At 36.2% G+C, this 20533-nt stretch overlaps 1 protein-coding gene and 1 non-coding gene across 2 annotated transcripts in view; both read left to right on the top strand.

Moving 5' to 3' along the window:
• Positions 1-14433, top strand: part of KPNA4 (karyopherin subunit alpha 4) — a 57990-nt gene extending 43557 nt beyond the window's left edge. Inside the window, exons 12-17 of the mRNA XM_061194510.1 lie at positions 1054-1182; positions 2548-2652; positions 5845-5916; positions 7691-7853; positions 10544-10638; positions 12379-14433. Of these exons, the coding sequence (XP_061050493.1) occupies positions 1054-1182; positions 2548-2652; positions 5845-5916; positions 7691-7853; positions 10544-10638; positions 12379-12477 (663 nt within the window). The 3' untranslated portion in view covers positions 12478-14433. The remainder of the gene's footprint in view (positions 1-1053; positions 1183-2547; positions 2653-5844; positions 5917-7690; positions 7854-10543; positions 10639-12378) is intronic.
• LOC133094187 (small Cajal body-specific RNA 7) lies at positions 1397-1720 on the top strand. Its single transcript, XR_009701402.1, has one exon. It is a non-coding gene; the product is annotated as a small Cajal body-specific RNA 7 (non-coding RNA).
• Positions 14434-20533: the final 6100 nt, after the last annotated feature.

Genomic DNA, 20533 nt, shown 5'->3' on the forward strand with positions numbered 1-20533 from the left:
ACCTCCAGAGAGGTCCCAACAACCTAATTTTAAATGGTTTAAAAATTTTAATGTTCTCCAGAGAAGACATACAGATGGTCCATAAGCACATATGAAGATGTTCAACATCCTTAGTCATTAAGGCAAAGCAAATCAAAGCCACAGTGAAGTACCACTTTGTACCCACCAGGATGGTATAATCAAAAAGACAGTAACAAGTGTTGGCAAGGATGTAGAGAAAGTATAATCCTCATACATTGCTGGTAGGAATGTAAAATGGTACAGCCTCTTTGGAATATAGTTCGACAGTACCTGGAAAAGTAAGATGTAGAGTTATTATATGACCCAGCAATTCCATTTCCAGGTATATACCCAAGGGAACTGAAAACATATTCACACAAAAACTTTTGTATTATCTTATTTTCTTTATGGCCATAATTACTATCTAAAATTATCCTTCATACTTACTCGTTTATTGGCTGTTTCTTCTTACAATAATGGAAGCTCCATAGGAGCTGGGTTTGTGTCTGTCCTATTCACTCCTCTGTTCCTAAATCAGTGTCTGACACAACTTGCTCAAAAAGGTTAGGTAGGCATGAATGCATAAAGGTATCTTTCATAACCTGGGGCTTCCCTGGTGGCGCAGTGGTTAAGAATCTGCCTGCCAGTGCAGGGGACACGGATTCCATCCCTGGTCCGGGAAGATCCCACATGCTGCGGAGCAACTAAGCCTGTGTGCCGCAACTACTGAGCCTGTGCTCTAGAGCCCATGAGCCACAACTGCTGAGCCCACATGACAAAACTACTGAAGCCCATGCACCTAGAGCCTGCCCTCTGGACAAGAGAAGCCACCGCAATGAGAAGCCCACGCAGCAACGAAGAGTAGCCTCCGCTCCCTGCAACTAGAGAAAGCCCATGCGCAGCAGTGAAGACCCAATGCAGCCAAAAATAAATAAAACAAATTTATATAAAATAAATATGTATATATCTTTCATAACCTGCCTAACATACCTTTGTGGTAATAAGAAGTGATTCATATAGAACAACATCTCATTAAATCTTTTTATGTTTCAGACAGCAGCACTTCGAGCTGTGGGCAACATTGTTACTGGAACTGATGAGCAAACACAAGTAGTTTTGAACTGTGATGCTCTTTCACACTTCCCTGCACTTCTGACACATCCCAAAGAGAAAATTAATAAAGTAAGTATTTTTAAATACTATTTAATAATTAGCATATAAAGTAGCCATTTTCATTTGCAAAATTAGAGACTCAAGTGTCTTTAATACTGATTATTAATATAAACTGTCATTTAGACATTAAGAGAAAATAAAGTATTTTACTCTTTCTGACATGGATTGGTACATGATTTTCCACATACAAAACCGATTGTAAACAGTGCACATTTGGCTCTCTTGGAAATGATGAAATAGAGATAATTGGGTGTTGAATGTTGTATGATTGGAAGATTTTAATACGTAAGTTAAGTAATGTAAGTTTAATATTTTTTAGCTATTTGATAGAGTGTGTGTGCATGTGTGTGTGCTTGTGGAGGCTATGAAAAGGGGGCACTGACTGGTGATGCTGATGTTGGAGTGCATCTGAGGCTGTTGTAGAAGTACGTGGGTTGTTGATTACAACATTGCCGATGATTATAACCCAAGAACCGCTCACCTAAGTAGCCTAGCACCCTAAAATCTCTAACAGGTTCATTAAACGTGATCCTGTGATCTGATCCAAAAGAGCCGACTGCACACTAGGAGTAAAACTTGTTTACTACTTTTTTAAAATAGAGAAAATGTTTCCCTTTAGTAAATTCATATGTTTAATAAATTTATTAACTTTGGTAAATTATAGCAATATCCTACATAGGACATTAGGCAGATATTTTGTCTTATTTCATTCTGTGTTTTTACTATGCATTTATTATCTGTGAAAAAACATGACTTGTAATCATCTTGGTAGAAGTAGCACATTGTGTTGTAAAGGGTAGCATAAAAAGATCATTAAGGTAGACCAGTAAAGCAGTCAAACATCTGGTTCCACTTTAACTCTTGAGAGAGATGGTGCAATGAATGACTATTACAAATAAGTATACTAAAACAATCCACTATTTCAGTTTTTGTGTCTCCATTATCATGAATAATTGAGAAATTTATCTACTTTGGCTAGGACTCAATCAGAACAGAAGAGAGAATAAATAAAGCACGCTATGTGAGGAGGACGCTGAATCTCCTTTACAATTGTTTTAGGATTTGTATTTGTATTGCAGCTCATCACTTCCTTAGTATTTGTTCAGCCAAGCTTCTTTTGAGTCTTAGTATTTGGGAACATTGCTTTCAAGAATTTTTTAGAAGGGTTAGTTCATTATGACTTAGACTAGGGTCATTAGCAATTTGTCCAAAGAAAAATATAGGAAGGGGATAGGGGAATTCAGATTCCTAAATTTTTTATTATGGAACTTACTCCATAAAATCATTTGGACAGTGTAGTGAATGTGCTTTTTCCTAGTTCAACTGCAGATTTTATTTTTTAATGAGAAATATTGAAGGGGTCTTGTTCTACAGGAAGCAGTGTGGTTCCTCTCTAACATCACCGCAGGAAATCAGCAGCAGGTTCAGGCAGTAATTGATGCCAATCTTGTACCAATGATAATACACCTTTTGGATAAGGTAAGAAAGTCATCTTGTATGTATCTACATAAGAGGAAAAGAATTATGTGAATATATACTTTTCTGTTTAATTACAACCTATACAATGGCATGAGTAGTACAGTAAAATAGTATTAATATTAAAACTTTCAAGCAGTTTTTATATACAGGAAATAGTTCCTTTTAGAAACCCCTGGCCCTTTTTCTATATCATTCTTTTATCAAAATTACCATTATCCTGAAGTTTATTAAAAATTCATGTTACTACTACTGACTATAAATGCTTACATATTGTTCCAAGCACTTTACGTATATTACTTTATTTCTTTATTACTGTAACTCTGTGAGGTTAAGAATTATTCCCATTTGACAGATGAAGAAACTATGGTATAGACAAATAAATTGCCCAAGATCAAACAGCAAGTAAGTGTGCTATTTAATCATACACCATATCATTGCATGCTTACATTAACGTTTGGGAAAGAGAGAGTTTAAAGTGTCCAATCACAGCATGAGGGTTTTTTTCTCAGCACTGACCTGTTAATTAAAGAGAGGATATCTCGATCTTCTTTCTTCCATGTTTCCTACAAACTGGTAGTAGAGGCTAATTTCCTATAAACTGGTGGATCGGGTTCAATTTTTAGGCAGAAATATTTAATGCACTAATGATTCACATGAGGAGAAACATTCTATCTGTTTGTCCTACATTTAGTGATATTTAGATTAAGTCAGCTCAGATGTTATCAGCCTGTTCCAGCCAATTATTATAAAGTTATTCATCATTCTTTCACATAATGGTTTTTCGGCAGTCATGATGATCATTACCTAGATCACTTAATATACAAGGAACTGCAAAATGATGACTTTGTAATTCTGCCATTCTTTATGTATTAGCCATGATTCTTCAATAAAGAAAAATAAAGAGCTTTTCCTTATCAACTGTTGGTTTACTCTAAAATATATTTCATATAAGAAAGGCAAGACAAATGTTTGATTCTTGCTCATTATCACTCAGTTTTTGAATGACATGGTTCCCTAATGACCTCAAAAGGAGACGAGTGTAAAGTTTTTAGTGTCATTAAGGAAATTATGGATTTACATATGTGTATATTTTTTATATAAGTTTTAGTCCTTTGTAGTTATTCTTTCTGACGTTCAGGTTGTCCCTGACCAATGGGAACCTCTTAAATTTGGTGCCTGTGTCTTTTTTACATCACTGCAGTAGTTTTTGAGAGCTTCCTACCTTTTGGATGTGATATGATTCCCAGGCTTATCTTGTATTTTCTGATCTACACCTGGAATTAACTATTTTCCGGGGTGTCCTGGTTCCTTTTTGTAGCAAATGGTATTTAAAGATCATAGTTCAGGTACTAAGGATGATCATTGCTACAAGGTTGTCGTGGTATCTAGGCTTGAATGAACAAAATAGGTGATAATTTTTTTTTAAAGAAAGTGAAAAATATGCATATTGTAATTTTATGAACATGAGATTCATAAAAAACAAATCATGAATGAAAGGAAGCTATCAGATATTACTGGGTATTTAAGATAGCAGTGTTTTTATTTTTACTTCTTCGATTTTATATTTTTATCTCTTTTATGCTGGAAATCTTCCTAAATACATGAATATAATTATTTGACTTATATATTGAGATATATAATATAAAATCTATCAAAATAACAAGACTACATTGACACTAACATGATTACTCCACTTTTGAGATTTCCTTGAGGACTTTTTTGTCTTTAGGATGTATTCCATCAATGATGTACTTAAAAATAGGGTCACTTGAAATAATTCCTGTATGTGTGGTTAAGATATACAACTTGATATACAGTTAGGTTATTTCTGTTTGTTTTTTATTTGGGGGAATTACTTTAGGTTTTGTTTTTTATTTTTATTTTTTTTATTTTAGGCCGCACTGTGCGGCTTGTGGGATCTTAGTTCGCCGACCAGGGATTGAACCCAGGCCCTCGGCAGTGAGAGCGCGGAGTGGTAACCACTGGACCACCAGGGAATTCCCTTGTTTTTTATTTTGTTTTGGTTATATGAAGCATTTATAGTGTCCAAGTAAAGAATAGGTACTTTGTTTTCAAGGTATATACACAAAGGTCTAACTTCTGTTTCTGTTCATTCCTCCCTGTTCTTTCCTTTCTTTACAGATAATCGTTTTTATTAGTTTTTGGTTTATTCGTCTCTTGTTTATACTTTAAATATAAGGAAATGCCTATGTAAAGTTTTTTCCATGTTTTTTGCCAAGTTGTATTTAGGATTACTGGATCTACAAATAGACATATATGTAAATTTGCTATATAATACCCATCCACCTCTAGAAAGGTTGTCCCGTTTTACACTCCTACCAGTCTCACCAACACATATTTGGGATTTCTCAATCTGATAAATAAGAGTAGATATCCCACTGCAGTTTTTCTTTTTCTTTTTTTGAAGTATAATTGATTTACAATGTGTTAATCCACTGCAGTTTTAATTTTCATTCTTATTTACATATTTTTTTCTTAATACATCCTAAGCATTTTTCCAAGTTGCTAGTCATCTTAACATTAGTGGCTGGTTATTATTTTATTCTTTAGATTTGCTATAATTAGTTATTCCTATGTTGTTTAAGTTGCTTTTACTTTCTGACTCTTATGTGCTGCTAAGACATTATATGGAAAGATACATAATATTACTTTGTTTTGAACTATTTGCTTGGTAAATTCTGAAAGGTGAGATTACTAAATCATATATATGACTCTTTAAATGATTTTTAAATTTATTTTTTCAATTTATATTTGAAAGACAATATATGAGGGTAATGTCTTTATGACAGTCTCATTAATGGTGGATATTTTCATTTTTATAACTTTATGTGTTTAAAAGGATACCTTACCCTTGACATTTCTTTGATTAAAGTACAATTGTACATTTCCTTTTTTTTTTTTTGACTGATATTATTTTATTTTATCATTGACTTCATTTAATCTGATATCACTGAACAGCAATATCAAGTCAATTTGTTGCCGGGAAAGTTCACAAAAAGGAATCTCCATTTGTTTAGGGTAATTTGAGTTCAAAGCCTTATCTTTATTATATGTATATAGAAAGGCTAGAAGAAAACCTGGGGGAATAAGCAGTTGAAAAATCATTTCAGAAAACACCTTTTCCAGTTTACCCTATATTGCAATTTGTATCCTTTAACTTTGCTTTTACAGGGAGATTTTGGCACTCAGAAAGAAGCTGCATGGGCCATAAGTAACTTAACAATTAGCGGAAGGAAAGATCAAGTAAGTTCAGCTCTTATTTATTTCTCAAAACTGATAAAATAACAGTACCAATAATTCTAAGATTTAGATTTTAGTAAATCATAATTTAAGATAATAGCAAGATAACAGGCATTCTGTGATATATAAAAGTGTCACCTTGACTTCCTTTAGTTATATTTCGTAGATGTGAAGTGTTTTCTTTCCAGCTTCTTGGCCTACAAGAATTTTCTAATCCGTGGTAAGATGAAGCACTTACGGTCAGGGTTGTTTTTTTTTGTTTTTTAACAGTGTTAAAAAAAACAAGACTTTTTAGGTTAATAGGGCAGGATGAAACTGCCTCACAGATTCTCCTTACAAATGAACAACAACAAAAATTGTCTGGCAGCAAACCAAACAAGGAACTAAACTCAACCAGAAAGCTGGGACTAAGAACTAGAGTGAACAATGTGAGATGCCTAGGGCATAAAATATAAAGAGACACTTAACTCTCATAGTTGTGCAGGTGACAAAGCTTAACATTGTGCCAACTGGCGAAAGAAAATGAGTTTTAAAGGTCCCAGATATGGGGGACTTCCCTGGTGGTCCAGTGGTAAAGAATCCTCCTTACAATGCAGGGGACGTGGGTTCGATGCACTACAACTACACGATGTAGTTGCACTACAACTACTGAGCTCGTGCACCTCAATTAGAGAGCCTGCCGCAAACTCTGAGCCCGCGTGCTCTGGAACCCGCGCGCCACAACTAGAGAAGAGAAAACCCACATACCGCAACTAAGACCCGCGCAGCCAAAACTAAAAAAAAAAAAGTCCCAGATATGTTTCACAGACAAGTAAAAAAGGATGAATTTGGAGCTGATAATTGTCACAAATAAGCTATAGACTGGTGGTGACCAGTGAATCCACTCAAATATGAATACAGAGCAGAATATAAATACAATATGTGGAAATAACTAAATAAAAAATGATAGAAGAATATTTTGCAAATTTTATGGAACCAATAGAATAGCAAATTGAGAGGTGGCCAGGTATATATGAGTGCTAAATGTTATAGCAAAGAGTTAGAGGATGCTCTCACATTGAACAATTGTAGTTTTAAAAAAATAATCATCCAGCCTCTTAACTGATTTCATAATTTCTTAATGTTAGAAAGGATCTCTGAAGGAAGTACTCCTTATGGCAAAGAAATGTGTCATATGAAGTTGAGTGATTCCTTCATTTTCACTTTAGTTTTTTTTTCTAAGTTCATGAAAAATAAACATACTACATTAAAAAGAAAAGAAGGTTAGATTAATGTAGTCTAACTTAACATGTGAGAGGTGAGGTCATATTTCCATATTCAAGATTTTAAAGTCAAAATTATTCCAGTGAGGACTTCCCTGGTGGCGCAGTGGTTAAGAATCCGCCTGCCAATGCAGGGGACGTGGATTCGAGCCCTGGTCCGGGAAGATCCCACATGCCACGGAGCAGCTGAGCCCGTGCGCCACAACTACTGAGCCTGTGCTCTAGAGCCTGTGAGCCACAACTACTGAGCCCGGGTGCTACAACTACTGAAGCCCGCATGCCTAGAGCCCGTGCTCCGCAACAAGAGAAGCCCGCGCACCGGAACTAGAGAAAGCCTGCATGCAGCAATGAAGACCCAACGCAGCCAAATTAAATAAATAAATAAATAAATAAATAAATAGATAGATAGATAGATAGTAATGAAAATTTAAAAAAAAATTATTCCAGTGAGATAATAGGGTGCACGAATGAAGTTCACTTAACACATATCATATCATGGTATTTTCATTCTTCAGGTGGCCTACCTAATCCAACAAAATGTTATCCCACCTTTTTGCAATTTGCTGACTGTAAAAGATGCACAAGTTGTGCAAGTAGTACTCGATGGACTAAGTAATATATTAAAAATGGCTGAAGATGAGGCAGAAACCATAGCCAATCTTATAGAGGAATGTGGAGGTAAGTTTATTATAAGCCATTGATATTATTCCACATTTTAATGTTCTTTTTATAACTACTTTTATTTTCTAACTAATACAGCACTTCTGTATTTTTCTGTCTTAGATAATCAAGTAACAGAATAAAGTAAATACTGTATTCTATATCTGCAGTCCTGCTCAGCTTCTTGCATATGCTTAGGTAACTGAATTGTTGCCGTATATTGAACAGGCACTGTGCTAAGGTACTGGGAAGACAGTGGTAAACAAGACACAGTCCTTGCCCTCAAGGCATGTAGTCTAGTCGTGGAGATAAATATGAACTGATTTAATGTGCTAATTACCCTAATAGAAATGTACAACAAAAGGAAATACCCTAATCCATCCTGGAAGAAGCAGGAAGTGACACCTGAGCTGGATTTTGAGAGATGAATAAGGATTAATAAAGTAAAAAGGGATGAAAGGTGTTCCAGGCAGAAATAACACCATGAGCAAAGTCTGAGGTGAGAAATAGCATTCAGCAAATTATAAGTAGTTTAGTGTTGCTGAATCACAAAATATGAGGTAGAAACTGCCAACAGATAAGGCTGCAGACTTAGCCATTGACCAGGCCCCTGCAGTCTTAGAAGCTTTGTAGCACAGCAGATACTTCAGGGCAGTGGTTCCCAAATCTGGCAGTGTACCAGAGCCACCAGGAAGGTAAACAACACGTCTCAGCTTTCAACCCTTAGGATTAACATGTAGACAGAACATGGAAGTCTCAGATGTGGCTGTGGAATAACATGTAAATGTTATCAACCTGGATAAGCATAAAAGTAAAAATCTTTCTGATAGAAGTTGAGAAGTAAATGAAAGGAGGGAGAGGTAACTAAGAGTAGGAGAACCAGTATCTTCAGCCTCCTTAGTAGAGTTCAGAGGCTTGAAAATTAATAAGAAGTAAGTATTTTTAAAGTTACTAAAGTGACAAATAGAACAACAACAAAAAATGCATAATTATCAAGTTGGGAACAGGACATGGGGAATACTGTTAGGGAAATAATTAGGAAGGGAGTACCAGAAAAATTAAAAGCAGGCATTGTTAAAAAATTTTCCTACTTGTATGTTTTTTTCTTTTACCATATAAACATTTTAATTATTAAAATTTTATTTTTATATATTAAAATAAAAATATAGATCTTGAGCATTGCCTACTTCACTGGAGGCGAGCCCTAGGAATATGTATCTTACAAACTTCCCAAAGGATTCTGCTGTAGGGTATGACAAGCCATTGGAAGATTTTACCTAGTGAATTGATGTGTTTAAATGGAGCCATGGATATGAGGGGAATGGAACCATTAGAGACAAGTAGGAAACCACCTATGTGGTTTCCATATATTGTGGTGAGGCCACAATAAATGAAGGCAGTGATAGTAGAGAAAAAGGGGAGATGACAAGATTCAAGAAATAGATAGACTTTAAGGTTTTTGAGATTTTATTATAGAGTATTGAGGGTAAGGGGAACTTATTAGTCTGTCTCTCAGATTTCAAACTGTTGTTGAATATCACCAATAAGAATACGGTATAATAAACAGTGTAAATGAAGAATAAAAATTACAAGTAACAAATTGCAAATTTGTTAAATATTTAACAAATTTATTTAAATTTATTTAAATAAATTTATAACAATTTATTTAAATAGCAAATAACAAATTGTGTTTTGGATAGTTTGAGTTTTAGGTACCTGTGAAATATCCTTGTGGAATTATCATACATGTTTAAGATTTTCAACATGTGAAGCTCAGAAAAGAAATGAAGCCATAGATTTATAAGTCCTCAGCCTATATGTAGTAGTTAAACTTTTTCATGGAAGGGCCCCATAAAGAGAGTGTGAAAAGTGAGAAACATGCCCAAAACAACTTCTCCACTTAAAGAATAGATAAAGAAAGAACACTCATGACAGGGCAATTTCACTTTAATTCAGAGGCCTTAAAATTAATGATTACTCCTATAAAGCAAAACAATACCCAGTTTGCATATCAATAGGTTAAGTTTATATATTCTGCCTATGATTTAATAAATTTATTAATATTTACAGGGAAAATTCCCTTTTCCCCTGAAATACTGTGGTTGATCTTGATCATTTTCATTATACTTTAATAGCTGTCTTAACATTCATATTTATTAATCACGAGTACTTAAAAGTTTTTTTCCTAAATTCTCACTAGAAAAACTTGGCAGATGCTACAAAGTAGAAGGAATTTGCTTTTAACTTTTTTTTTCCTTGCGTCTTTGGGGATGTGTGTGTGTTTGTTTGTTTGTTTTTGGCCATGCCACATGGCTTGTGGGATCTCAGTTTCCCGACCAGGGATTGAATCCGGGCCACACAGCAGTGAAAGCCCAGAGTTCTAACCACCTGGCCACCAGGGATCTCCCAGCTTTTAACTTTTAACAAAGCAATTTTACATGTTCTTACTCTTTATAAACACTGATGTGTATAGTTATTCTGCTGAGTAGATAGATGTCCCATTGCTTATGTTTATATGTAGTTAGACACTCAGATAATTTTTTAAGATAAATATGCTATATCTTTGTGCATAAAACCTTTTTATTTATAAGATTCACCTTTAGAATAGATTCCTCAAAATTGGATTTTGTGTCCCCAAGATTATTGTAACTTTTTTGTCACTGCTTTTTAAATATTACCATTATTTCACTTTATAAAATTTCTTACAGGACTGGAGAAAATTGAACAACTTCAAAATCATGAAAATGAAGACATCTACAAATTGGCCTATGAGATCATTGATCAGTTCTTCTCTTCAGATGATGTATTTAATAATTTTATAATTTTCTTAGTTTTATGTATAAACATAAGTCTGGATGAAATGTAAGCTAGGACATATATGTATATATTTTGGGGGAATGGAATTGAAATAGGTACATGACAGTAATGTTACTTATTTCAGAAGTACAAATATTTCAGTATTTTAAAGTCCTTCAAGGTATTAAAAAGTAGTACTAGCTCTAATGGCAAAAAAAAAAAAAAAAAAAGAATTTTTTGACAGTGGATAAATCAGGCTTTATTTTCCCTTGATGTCTTTATAAACAAAACAGTGAAACTAGTATATCCTATAATAAATCCATTATGACAATAATTAGTTAATCTGTATTTGAATATATTGTCACTGTTATTTTTAGTTGGTGACCAAAAACTAATACAAAGATAAATAGATAAAATGAAAAAAATTATCAAGAAACATAAGTATTTCATGTACTTATAATAATATATATATATATATTACTATATAATGTAAGGTATAGTCCAGAAGAGTATCTTCAGATTGTCAGTATATGGTAGTTGAAATTAAAGAATTATTTTTAGTATCGCCTCTTTGGGAAAGTTAAATCTAAAATTAAAGCAGTTGTTTCTTAGAAAATTACAGTGATTATAGATAGAACCACCAGTAGATCTCTTGAATGATTTTCTCAACTTTTCAAAAAAAAAAAAAAATGGAATGTTATTAAATATTTTGTTAAGCATGCATGATTTGAGCATTAACTTGACAAGGATAATACTAAAGAAGAATTACAGATTATCAAGCTAAGTCCTATTTAGAATATAATACTAGTTGAAAAGCATACTTTTTTAAAGGTAGTTTTTGTCGCATGTCTTAAAGTTGGATTTTTAGAAGTCCTAATTGATAATTAGGTATACATAAGACCTTATGATTTCTGATACTTCAACGTGCAGGTCTTGTTTACTCTGTTGCATCATGAAAAGAATAATAAAGATGATGTGCCTATTTATAGGAACTACACTATAGGTGCATAGTTTTGTGGTATTTCAACCTTTAGATATAAGGCATATAGAAAGAATATTATACATTTTTAGCAGACCTATTATTTTACTACTGTAAGCTCAAAAGTCATTTGTCTCCAATTGCTATTAAAAGATTAACCAAAGAATACACTTACTGTCCAAAAGTGGTAGCATTACAGTGAGTATACTCTCTGAGTTTGAGATGTAGGACCATCTCCAGTGTATTACTTCTCTTTCATTCTTTCAGAAGATATACGTTTTGCATATTCCCTTAAGTTTCCTCTCTTTTTGGCATCCCTTAAGACAAAGCCTTTATAAAGTGTTTCAGGTTTCTAAAGGGGTGGTAAGACAGTGTTGGCACCCATCATCTCCCATACTTTTTTTTTTTTTTTTTTTATTAATTTATTTATTTTTGGCTGCATTGGGTCTTTGTTGCAGTGCACGGGCTTCTCACTGCGGTGGCTTCTCTTGTTGCGGAGCACGGACTCTAGGCGCGTGGGCTTCAGTAGTTGTGGCTCGCGGGCTCTAGAGAGCAGGCTCAGTAGTTGTGGCCCACGGGCTTAGTTGCTCTGCGGCATGTGGGATCTTCCGGGACCAGGGCTCGAACCCATGTCCCCTGCATTGGCAGGCGTATTCTTAGCCACTGCGTCACCAGGGAAGCCCTCCCATACTTTTTAAATGGAAATAGTACTACAATGCTATTTTTTTTTAAACTAATTATCACCTTCTTTTTCCTTTTTTCCCTTAGATTGATGAAGATCCTAGCCTTGTTCCAGAGGCAATACAAGGTGGAACATTTGGTTTCAATTCATCTACCAATGTACCAACAGAAGGGTTCCAGTTTTAGAAAGATGTTGTGGAAGTTAGGTACAATGCAGCACTGAGATATATATATATATACACATATATATAAAAAGGTTTGATCCATCAAGCTTGGCTCATGGGATCTGCTGCTGCATTAAATCGGGAAAGAAAATGTGAAGATTTCATTTGGAATCACAGAAAATGCCCAAATGAGGTCAAGATGGCGAGTGGGTGCGAGTGAGAATGAGTGGCAAAATGTAACGAAAACTTTACATGAATGCTTATTTAGGTTGTTCAGAGTAAAAGGGCTACAGGTCACAGATCTTCAGTGCCTGAGGAGGAACATTGACATTATATCAGCTGAGGGGAAAGTGCAGTTATGTCATCTTCAAGCCTTGTAAGCATAAAAGAGAATAGGATGCCCATATAAGTCAAAGGAAAATGAGCCCAGGCCTTGCTATGAAGCAGTGTGTGAATGGACAATGTTGAATGAATGTCTGGCTCAGTGATAGAGAGCCAGGTTCATCTTTGAAATCTAGGGCTCTTCATTCATGAAGCAGACTCCTAGTCGTGGAGTGACTGTGTACGAGAGTATGGTTGTGCTGTATGTGAACGCATGCAAGCTTGATTTGCCTTCAGGGGGCTGATAACAAACCTAGTAAATCATCAAAGTGAGATCATAAGTGTTACTGTACACTGGACATGAAAACAAAGACCAGTTCAGCAGCAGACATTGGTGTACTCTGCAGCCTGTGTTTTCTATTTCCCTTCTTCCCTTTTCCCACCCCTCCTTTTTTTTTTTCCCTCTCTTTTTTTTTTTAGGGTTTTTTTTTGTTTTGTTTTTAGTTTTTTTTTTTGTGGGGTTTTTGTTTTGTTTTTAGTTTTTATTTACTTTACCTAGTACGGCTTTTTAGTTGCTTCTCAAGTCAGAAAACTTTCAGGAAGGTTTCCCTGTGCATTTGCACCAGATGAATGTTTGATGCTATGAAAAGCTTTCCATATCATCAAAACTAATTTGTGTAGATTTTTGCATGAAAAAAAAATCATAAATTTCCCTCAAAATAGACTGTGTTGCAGTACACAAGTTACCATAATAGTATAAAACAGTAAAATGTGCTTTAAAAAGCCATCCTTTTCATTTTCAGAGATAACATAAAGATCTTTGCATGAGGTAAATCTACAGCCTAGTTCATTTTTAGATTTTGTTGAGTCCTGTAAAGAAGAAGAAGAAAAAAGTTTCAGTTGTGGTAGAATACCGTGCTGTGTTTAAATGTTACTTGTTTTCAAACTTTGTTTTCTATGAAAATGATATGGAAACTTCTAAAATGGAATTTGGTGCATATGTACTGCTGAATAAAGACCGATGAAGAGGTTTGAGTAGATGTACAAATCAAGTAATGGTTTGAACACCTTTAATAATATGCCTAATCTGTTCAATTGTTTTAGAATCTTTTTATCTTAGATGTAGGCAGCCATGAACAATCTATTTTGAGCCACTTTAGGGAGAAAACTTTGTATTTTTAAAACTTGCATAAAAGTTATGCAAGTGGTTTTTATAAATTGGAATAATACCTCAGTTTTGAGGTTATGCACACTAAATTAAATGTGACATAAATTAATTTGTACAAAAAGAACTCTTTATAAGGTGGCTCATTGTAGGAAATCCTGTGCCTTCCCCTTTGAGCACAAGTGTTGCATGAACAACAGTTTGCTATAAGAAACATACCAGATTAGCCACCATTAGCATCTATATCTACTTTGTGTTTAAAAATCAACTGGTAATTCTGAAACACTGTAGAATGGATAAAAATTATTTTGTGATCATAACTCTTTGTTGAACTAGAGTATTTTTGCAGCATTCCTTGTCATCAGAAACATGGTTAAAGTTTAAAACTAGAAGCAGCAGAAAACTAGCTTGTAAAATTTATCCAAGTAGAGTGCAGGCTAGGCTGTCTTGGGGAAATAAACATTAAAACTCAAAGCAATGTTTTACATGGGGCGTGTGTCTGTGCTGTGTGGATTTTTTTATATATTAGTGTAAAGTTAAGAGTAACTCAGTGGCTTATGTTTGCTTGTCTTTCATAAGCTTTTGATATAGACCCAACATTACAGAAGAAATTTCTTAAATTATTTAATTTCAGTATAGACGTATTAATATTCTAACTGACTGAATTTGTTCAGGTGACACCATCTTTGCTTCTACTTTCTCCCTGTCCAAACCAAGATTTTGACCTTCCTTCACCCCTCCAGCAAAATGGACTGAGAGAGACAACTTGAGCTATATTTTAAGTATTTCTGTAACTACAACATATGGTTCCAAATAGATTGCATACAAAGCATGGTTTTTACAAATGGCTTAAGTTACCAGAAGGTGGACATAATAGTACTTTGCATAATTCATGTTTCTTAGTAAACAAAAACCTGGTTCAAAGTAAGCCAGTGAGGTTATAATAGGCCAAATGATTTTATAGAATAATTTTCTTACAGATGCAGGACTCATGGCAGCTTGCTTATTCAAGGCCTGCAGGAGAATCTGATCTCAGAGAAGGCCCTAAGCTCTCTTTTAAAGGGCTTGCCTGATTAAATCAGGCCCACCCATTATAATCTCCCTTTTGATTGACCCAAAGCCAAACTGATTAGTACCTTAATTATACCTGCAACATCCCTTCCTCTTGGCCTTATACCATAGCCTTATCACAGAATGATATCCATCATATTCACGTATCCTGCCAACACTTGAGTAAAGGGGATTATAAAGGGTATGTACACCAGGGAATCTTGAGAGCCACCTTAGAGTTCCTATACCACAAAGAAATATTAGTATTTAGAGCTGGAGCAGTTTAGAAGTGATCACCTGATATATTACAAGCTTATTTTTAGATGAAGGTTACCTGTGAGAATCTAATGAAAACTTTGGACCGGCTTCCTTCCAAAATGCATATACATACAGTTTTAGGGGTTCTGTGGGAGTCTGAATTTCAGAATATGAATGAACTGTCCCAGTCCCCCACTTCAGATGATAAGAGTTGCGAAGAAGTGACTTGATCAAGGCCAGACAGCTACTAAGGGCTAGAGAAGACCCAGATTGTACCTCCCATACCATTGGAAGCTATGCTTTCAATTACTGTTGTAAAACTGAGTTCATTTAAATTTGTGAGCCAATGCAAAAAAATGTTTATGCAGCTTTTCATATCTGTATTTTGAGGAATGGCTAACACTAATTCTTAGAGAAGCTTGTCTGAGTTTTGAAATTACAGTTGACCCTTGAACAGTATGGACTTTGCAGGCCCACTTAAATGCCAATTTTTTTTTTCACTAAATACATACTACAGGGTCAACTGTACTTTAAATCATCTTTAGATTACTTGTGATACCTAATACAGTGTAAATGCCATGTAAATAATTGTTAAGTACAATGTGAGTGCTGTGTAGCTAGTCCCTTGAACAAAGCTGGGGTTAGGGGTGCCGGCCCTCCGCACAGTCAAAAATCGAAAATCTTCATAACTTTACTGTTGGCCCTCATATTCGTGGTTCCACATCCGAGGATTCAACCAGCCACAGATCATGAAGTACTGTAGTGCATATTTAGTGATAAAAGTCCATGTATAGGTGAACCCAGGCAGTTCAAACCCATGTTGTTCAAGGGTCCACTGTATTTGATTTCTTTGAGTTTCCAAAAATTGATCTTTCATTATGGATATTAAGAAGGTGAACTACAAACAGGCCAATTTAGCTTGAATCAAAAAAGTTACTAGTTAACACCTGAGGTTTAATGGATTATTTACTTCTTAACATTTTAAACATTTAAGGAGAAAATGGTTTTTCTTTTTAACAAATAAGCACATTATTGAAGTGTATACTCTTTAAAAATATAAGTAATGAAATTATGCACATGTGCCTTTAAATAAAATCACAGTGCACATTTATAGTCTTATTGTAATGAGTTAATTCCTAAGTTAAAGGAAGATGAAAAAAATGAAGATTTGTAAAGCCTATATTCCAGTGTGATCAGAAGCAACTGAACTGTAGTGTCACATTGCATATTAACTGTCACGTCAATAATATACAGGAAGGTAGATTGAATGTTTTTTCTCTTAAGACTTATCTAAGAAGTTCCATTAATTTTGAATATTCTAAATTCAGGCCCTTTAGGTGACAAATTTGGTTCAGGATGTCCATGCCAGGATGTACTGTTGATAAAATTGACTTGGCAGCTGCTACTTGGTGTATAAGAGCAGCTGAGTGTGGAGGAAAGTAAATACTGCCCTGCAGATTCTTTCTGATTTACCTCTTACCAGAGGCCTGCACTCCTGTCTTTTTTTCTTTTTTTTTTTTTAATTAATTAATTTATCTTTGGCTGCGTTGGGTCATCGTTGCTGGGTGCAGGCTTTCTCTAGTTGTGGCGAGCGGGGGCTACTCTTAGTTGTGGTGCGCGGGCTTCTCATTGCGGTGGCTTCTCATTGCAGAGCACGCGCTCTAGGCACATAGGCTCAGTAGTTGTGGCGCGCGGGCTCTAGAGTGCAGGCTCAGTAGTTGTGGTGCACGGGCTTAGTTGCTCCGTGGCATGTGGGATCTTCCCGGACCAGGGCTCAAACCCGTGTCCCCTGCATTGGCAGGTGGATTCTTTTTTTTTTTTTTTTTTTTTCCTTATTTTTGGCTGCGTTGGGTATTCGTTGCTGCACGCAGGCTTTCTCTAGTTGCAGCGAGCAGGGCTACTCTTTGTTGCAGCGTGTGGGCTTCTCACTGGGGTGGCTTCCTTGTTGCGGAGCACGGGCTCTAGGCACGCGGGCTTCAGTAGTTGTGGCTGGCGGGCTCTAGAGCGCAGGCTCAGTAGTTGTGGCGCACGGGCTTAGCTGTTCCGCAGCATGTGGGATCTTCCCGGACTAGGGCTCGAACCCGTGTCCCCTGCATTGGCAGGCGGATTCTTAACCACGGCGCCACCAGGGAAGCCCCGGCAGGTGGATTCTTAACCACTGTGCACCAGGGAAGTCCCTGCTCTCCTCTCTTATCACTTACATTGTTGGCCCAATTTCCACCTTCTCTCCACAAGTTTTGCATCTCTGCAGCTCTAAATATGCTTACTCCAGGTTAACTTAGTTTTTCCAGACTGTCAGTTCTTCCAGTTTTATTCTTCGTGAAGAAAATTTTTTATAACCTTTTCATTTCTTTTTGTTATTCTTCAAGCATGAATCCTACTTCCAGATCATTCATTAAGTGTCCCATCCTCTCTAGTCCTCTGGTTTTTGAGCATTCCGAGCCACCTTTCCCCCATACTTTCTACATGGTTACCTTTTTACTGACTTTGTAATTGGATACTATAATGCTAATATCCAACACTTGGACTCAGCTTAGGAGGGTATTTCTCTTATCTTAAAAAAAACAAAAACAGGGAAAACGCCTGGCGGTCCAGTGGTTAAGACTCCGTGCTTCCACTGCAGGGCGCCCAGGTTCCCTTCTCAGCCGGAGCACTAAGATCCCACATGCCACACAGCCAAAAGTCATGTTGGCTCATAGTTGTGGGGTTGGGAAGCAATCGACATACCCTTAGTCTCTCCTGCCTTACTGCCGTACTTCTTGTTTCTCAGGGGTTGTCCCCCTGTTCAACTCATTAACGTAAAATTTATCTATTACCTATTATGGCTATTTTCTATCTCCAACCATTTCCCTTTGTACTTGCCAGTGTGCTCCCTCCATACACAAATTACATTCTGCCTCAAATCTAGTAGCTCCCATCTACAAGATGCCCAACCTATGTAACCATATAACTGATGCAGAGAAACTGGTTTTTATCTTTTTTTTTTCCCCTTGAACCTGTTTAAGATGGTTATAGGGAAAGCTGTTAAGGAGCTGTGAAGGTACCTAAATAGTAACTTTGTTCCAGTCTGAGTCAACTAGTGATGTACTGAAATTTTGTTTCCCTGTTCTCTCTATCCCCGGGTAACTCTTTTTTGCGGCTCTTCCCAGCTGCAGAGAGTAAAAAAAGCTAGAGGTAGCAGATAGGAAGTGTCTTGTTTGGATCCTGATTTCTCAACCACTTTACATACCTTGAACATTCCAGATATCTGTCTCCTTCAGGAAGCCAAATATATCCAGTACCGTCTACTACCCTTGCCATCCCCGTTAGCTCTCACTTTGCAGTGTGTGTTTTACGCCGATGGTAATTTTTCAGTCTGTAGAGTCTGTTCAGTTACTGCTCTATCACATCTGCATTTTAGTCTTTCCACTAAATTGTAAGCTTCTTAAGGGCCAAAGTCAGCAAATAAAGCTCTGTAAACCCCATGAAAGTGCCATGAGTTCTGTGGACACTCAATAAAGGTTTGTGATTACAGTACAACCTCTCACATGAACTGATAGTAGTGACTATTTCTAAAACTCTTCAATTTGGAATTTTTCAGTTTGCCTCATTGCATCTGAAGTTTAGAATGTTTTCTGTAGGAAGGTGTTCATTGCCAGATGAATGCTCATTTCTTTATTTCCTTTTTTCACTTTTGATATTTACCCAATGTCAGATCTGGATATCTGACACAGGATATTGCAATGCATCGTCATGTGTCTTTCAAATACCAGCCTTCCATAATATAAAGCAGGGGATAACCTAATATATAATACTATTGATGCAATTAATTTTTTGAAATGTGTGATTTATTGAAATATCTTTGCATCATAATAGTGTTTTTACAAAGAAAGTATCCAAACCATAAAGGTAAGTGATTACTGTTTTAGTCTATAGTATGAAATTATTAGAATGCTTTTTGGTTATTGATGTTGCAGTGTTCTTTTTTTTTTTTTTTTTTTTTTATTTATTTATTTTTGGCTGTGTTGGGTCTTCGTTTCTGTGCGAGGGCTTTCTCTAGTTGCGGCAAGTGGGGGCCACTCTTCATCGCGGTGCGCGGGCCTCTCACTGTCGCGGGCTCTCGTTGCGGAGCATAGGCTCCAGACGCGCAGGCTCAGTAGTTGTGGCTCACGGGCCCAGTTGCTCCGCGGCATGTGGGATCTTCCCAGACCAGGGCTCGAACCCGTGTCCCCTGCATTGGCAGGCGGATTCTCAACCACTGCACCACCAGGGAAGCCCTGCAGTGTTCTTTGATTAAAGTAATTACATAAGCTTTCTTCTACCAGACTAGTAATTATACAAATTCTTAGATGCTGGAAATAATTAGGAACAAGCCCAAGGAAGTCCCTCAGTTTTATCTAGTCCTGATCTAAACAATTCTGATAATCACCATGGTGTTTACTCATTTTTTCCTGTTCAGTGTTGCAGAGGCCTTAAGAGCAAATTCATACAGTGGTCCCTTTGATAGAGTTTCTGGCTTCATATCCTAGCTCTGCCACTTAACTCCTGTGGAACCTTGTAAAGTTACTTTAGGTGCTTCTGGTTCTTCATCTGAAAAATGGAAAATGTAGTAATGCCTACCCAGTGCGTTATTTTGTGGTTTAAATGAGTTAATTCATGTAAAGCACTCAGAATAATCCTACGTAAATAATAAGCACAGCAGCTAGGAGAATTTCCCTTTTACTTTTGCTGGAAATAAAGGCAGAAGCCTTATTTTTTACATTTAACAAATACCTGAGAACCCATGTTGAGCTAGGCATTAAATCAGGAGTTAGAGGTATGAAGCCAACTAAAATGTGTACTTGCTGTTAATTTGGTTTACTGAGGGAGAGACAGTCAAATGGATACATTAAAAGCAGTAAGTACGGTGACAGGTGTACGTGGTACCTTTGGTAAACTCCACTGTTTGGGGACTGCATCAGAGCATTTGATGGAGCATACAAAAAATTTAGACTTACTCTCTCTAAATTCATTATCTCCAACTTAAGACTTTCTTTGGCTATTCAGACTTTAATTTTTTTTCAAATCCTAACCCTCTATTTCTCCCTCATTAGTAGATTACCTTTCCTATTTTAGGGGCGGGGAGGTGGCAAAGAGAAACTATATGAGAGAAACTCCCTCAGCTCACTTCCTGCTTAGAGACTTATATTAGAGGAGATAGATATCTTTCCTCATAACTAGGGCAGTCCCATTGTCTTCAATCCTGTCTCCTGCTACTTCTCAGGAATCTCACACTGTGAATTATGGCTTTTCTCTCCTTTGTATT

Source organism: Eubalaena glacialis, chromosome 6 (genome assembly GCF_028564815.1).
Source record: "Eubalaena glacialis isolate mEubGla1 chromosome 6, mEubGla1.1.hap2.+ XY, whole genome shotgun sequence".
NCBI lineage: Eukaryota > Metazoa > Chordata > Mammalia > Artiodactyla > Balaenidae > Eubalaena > Eubalaena glacialis.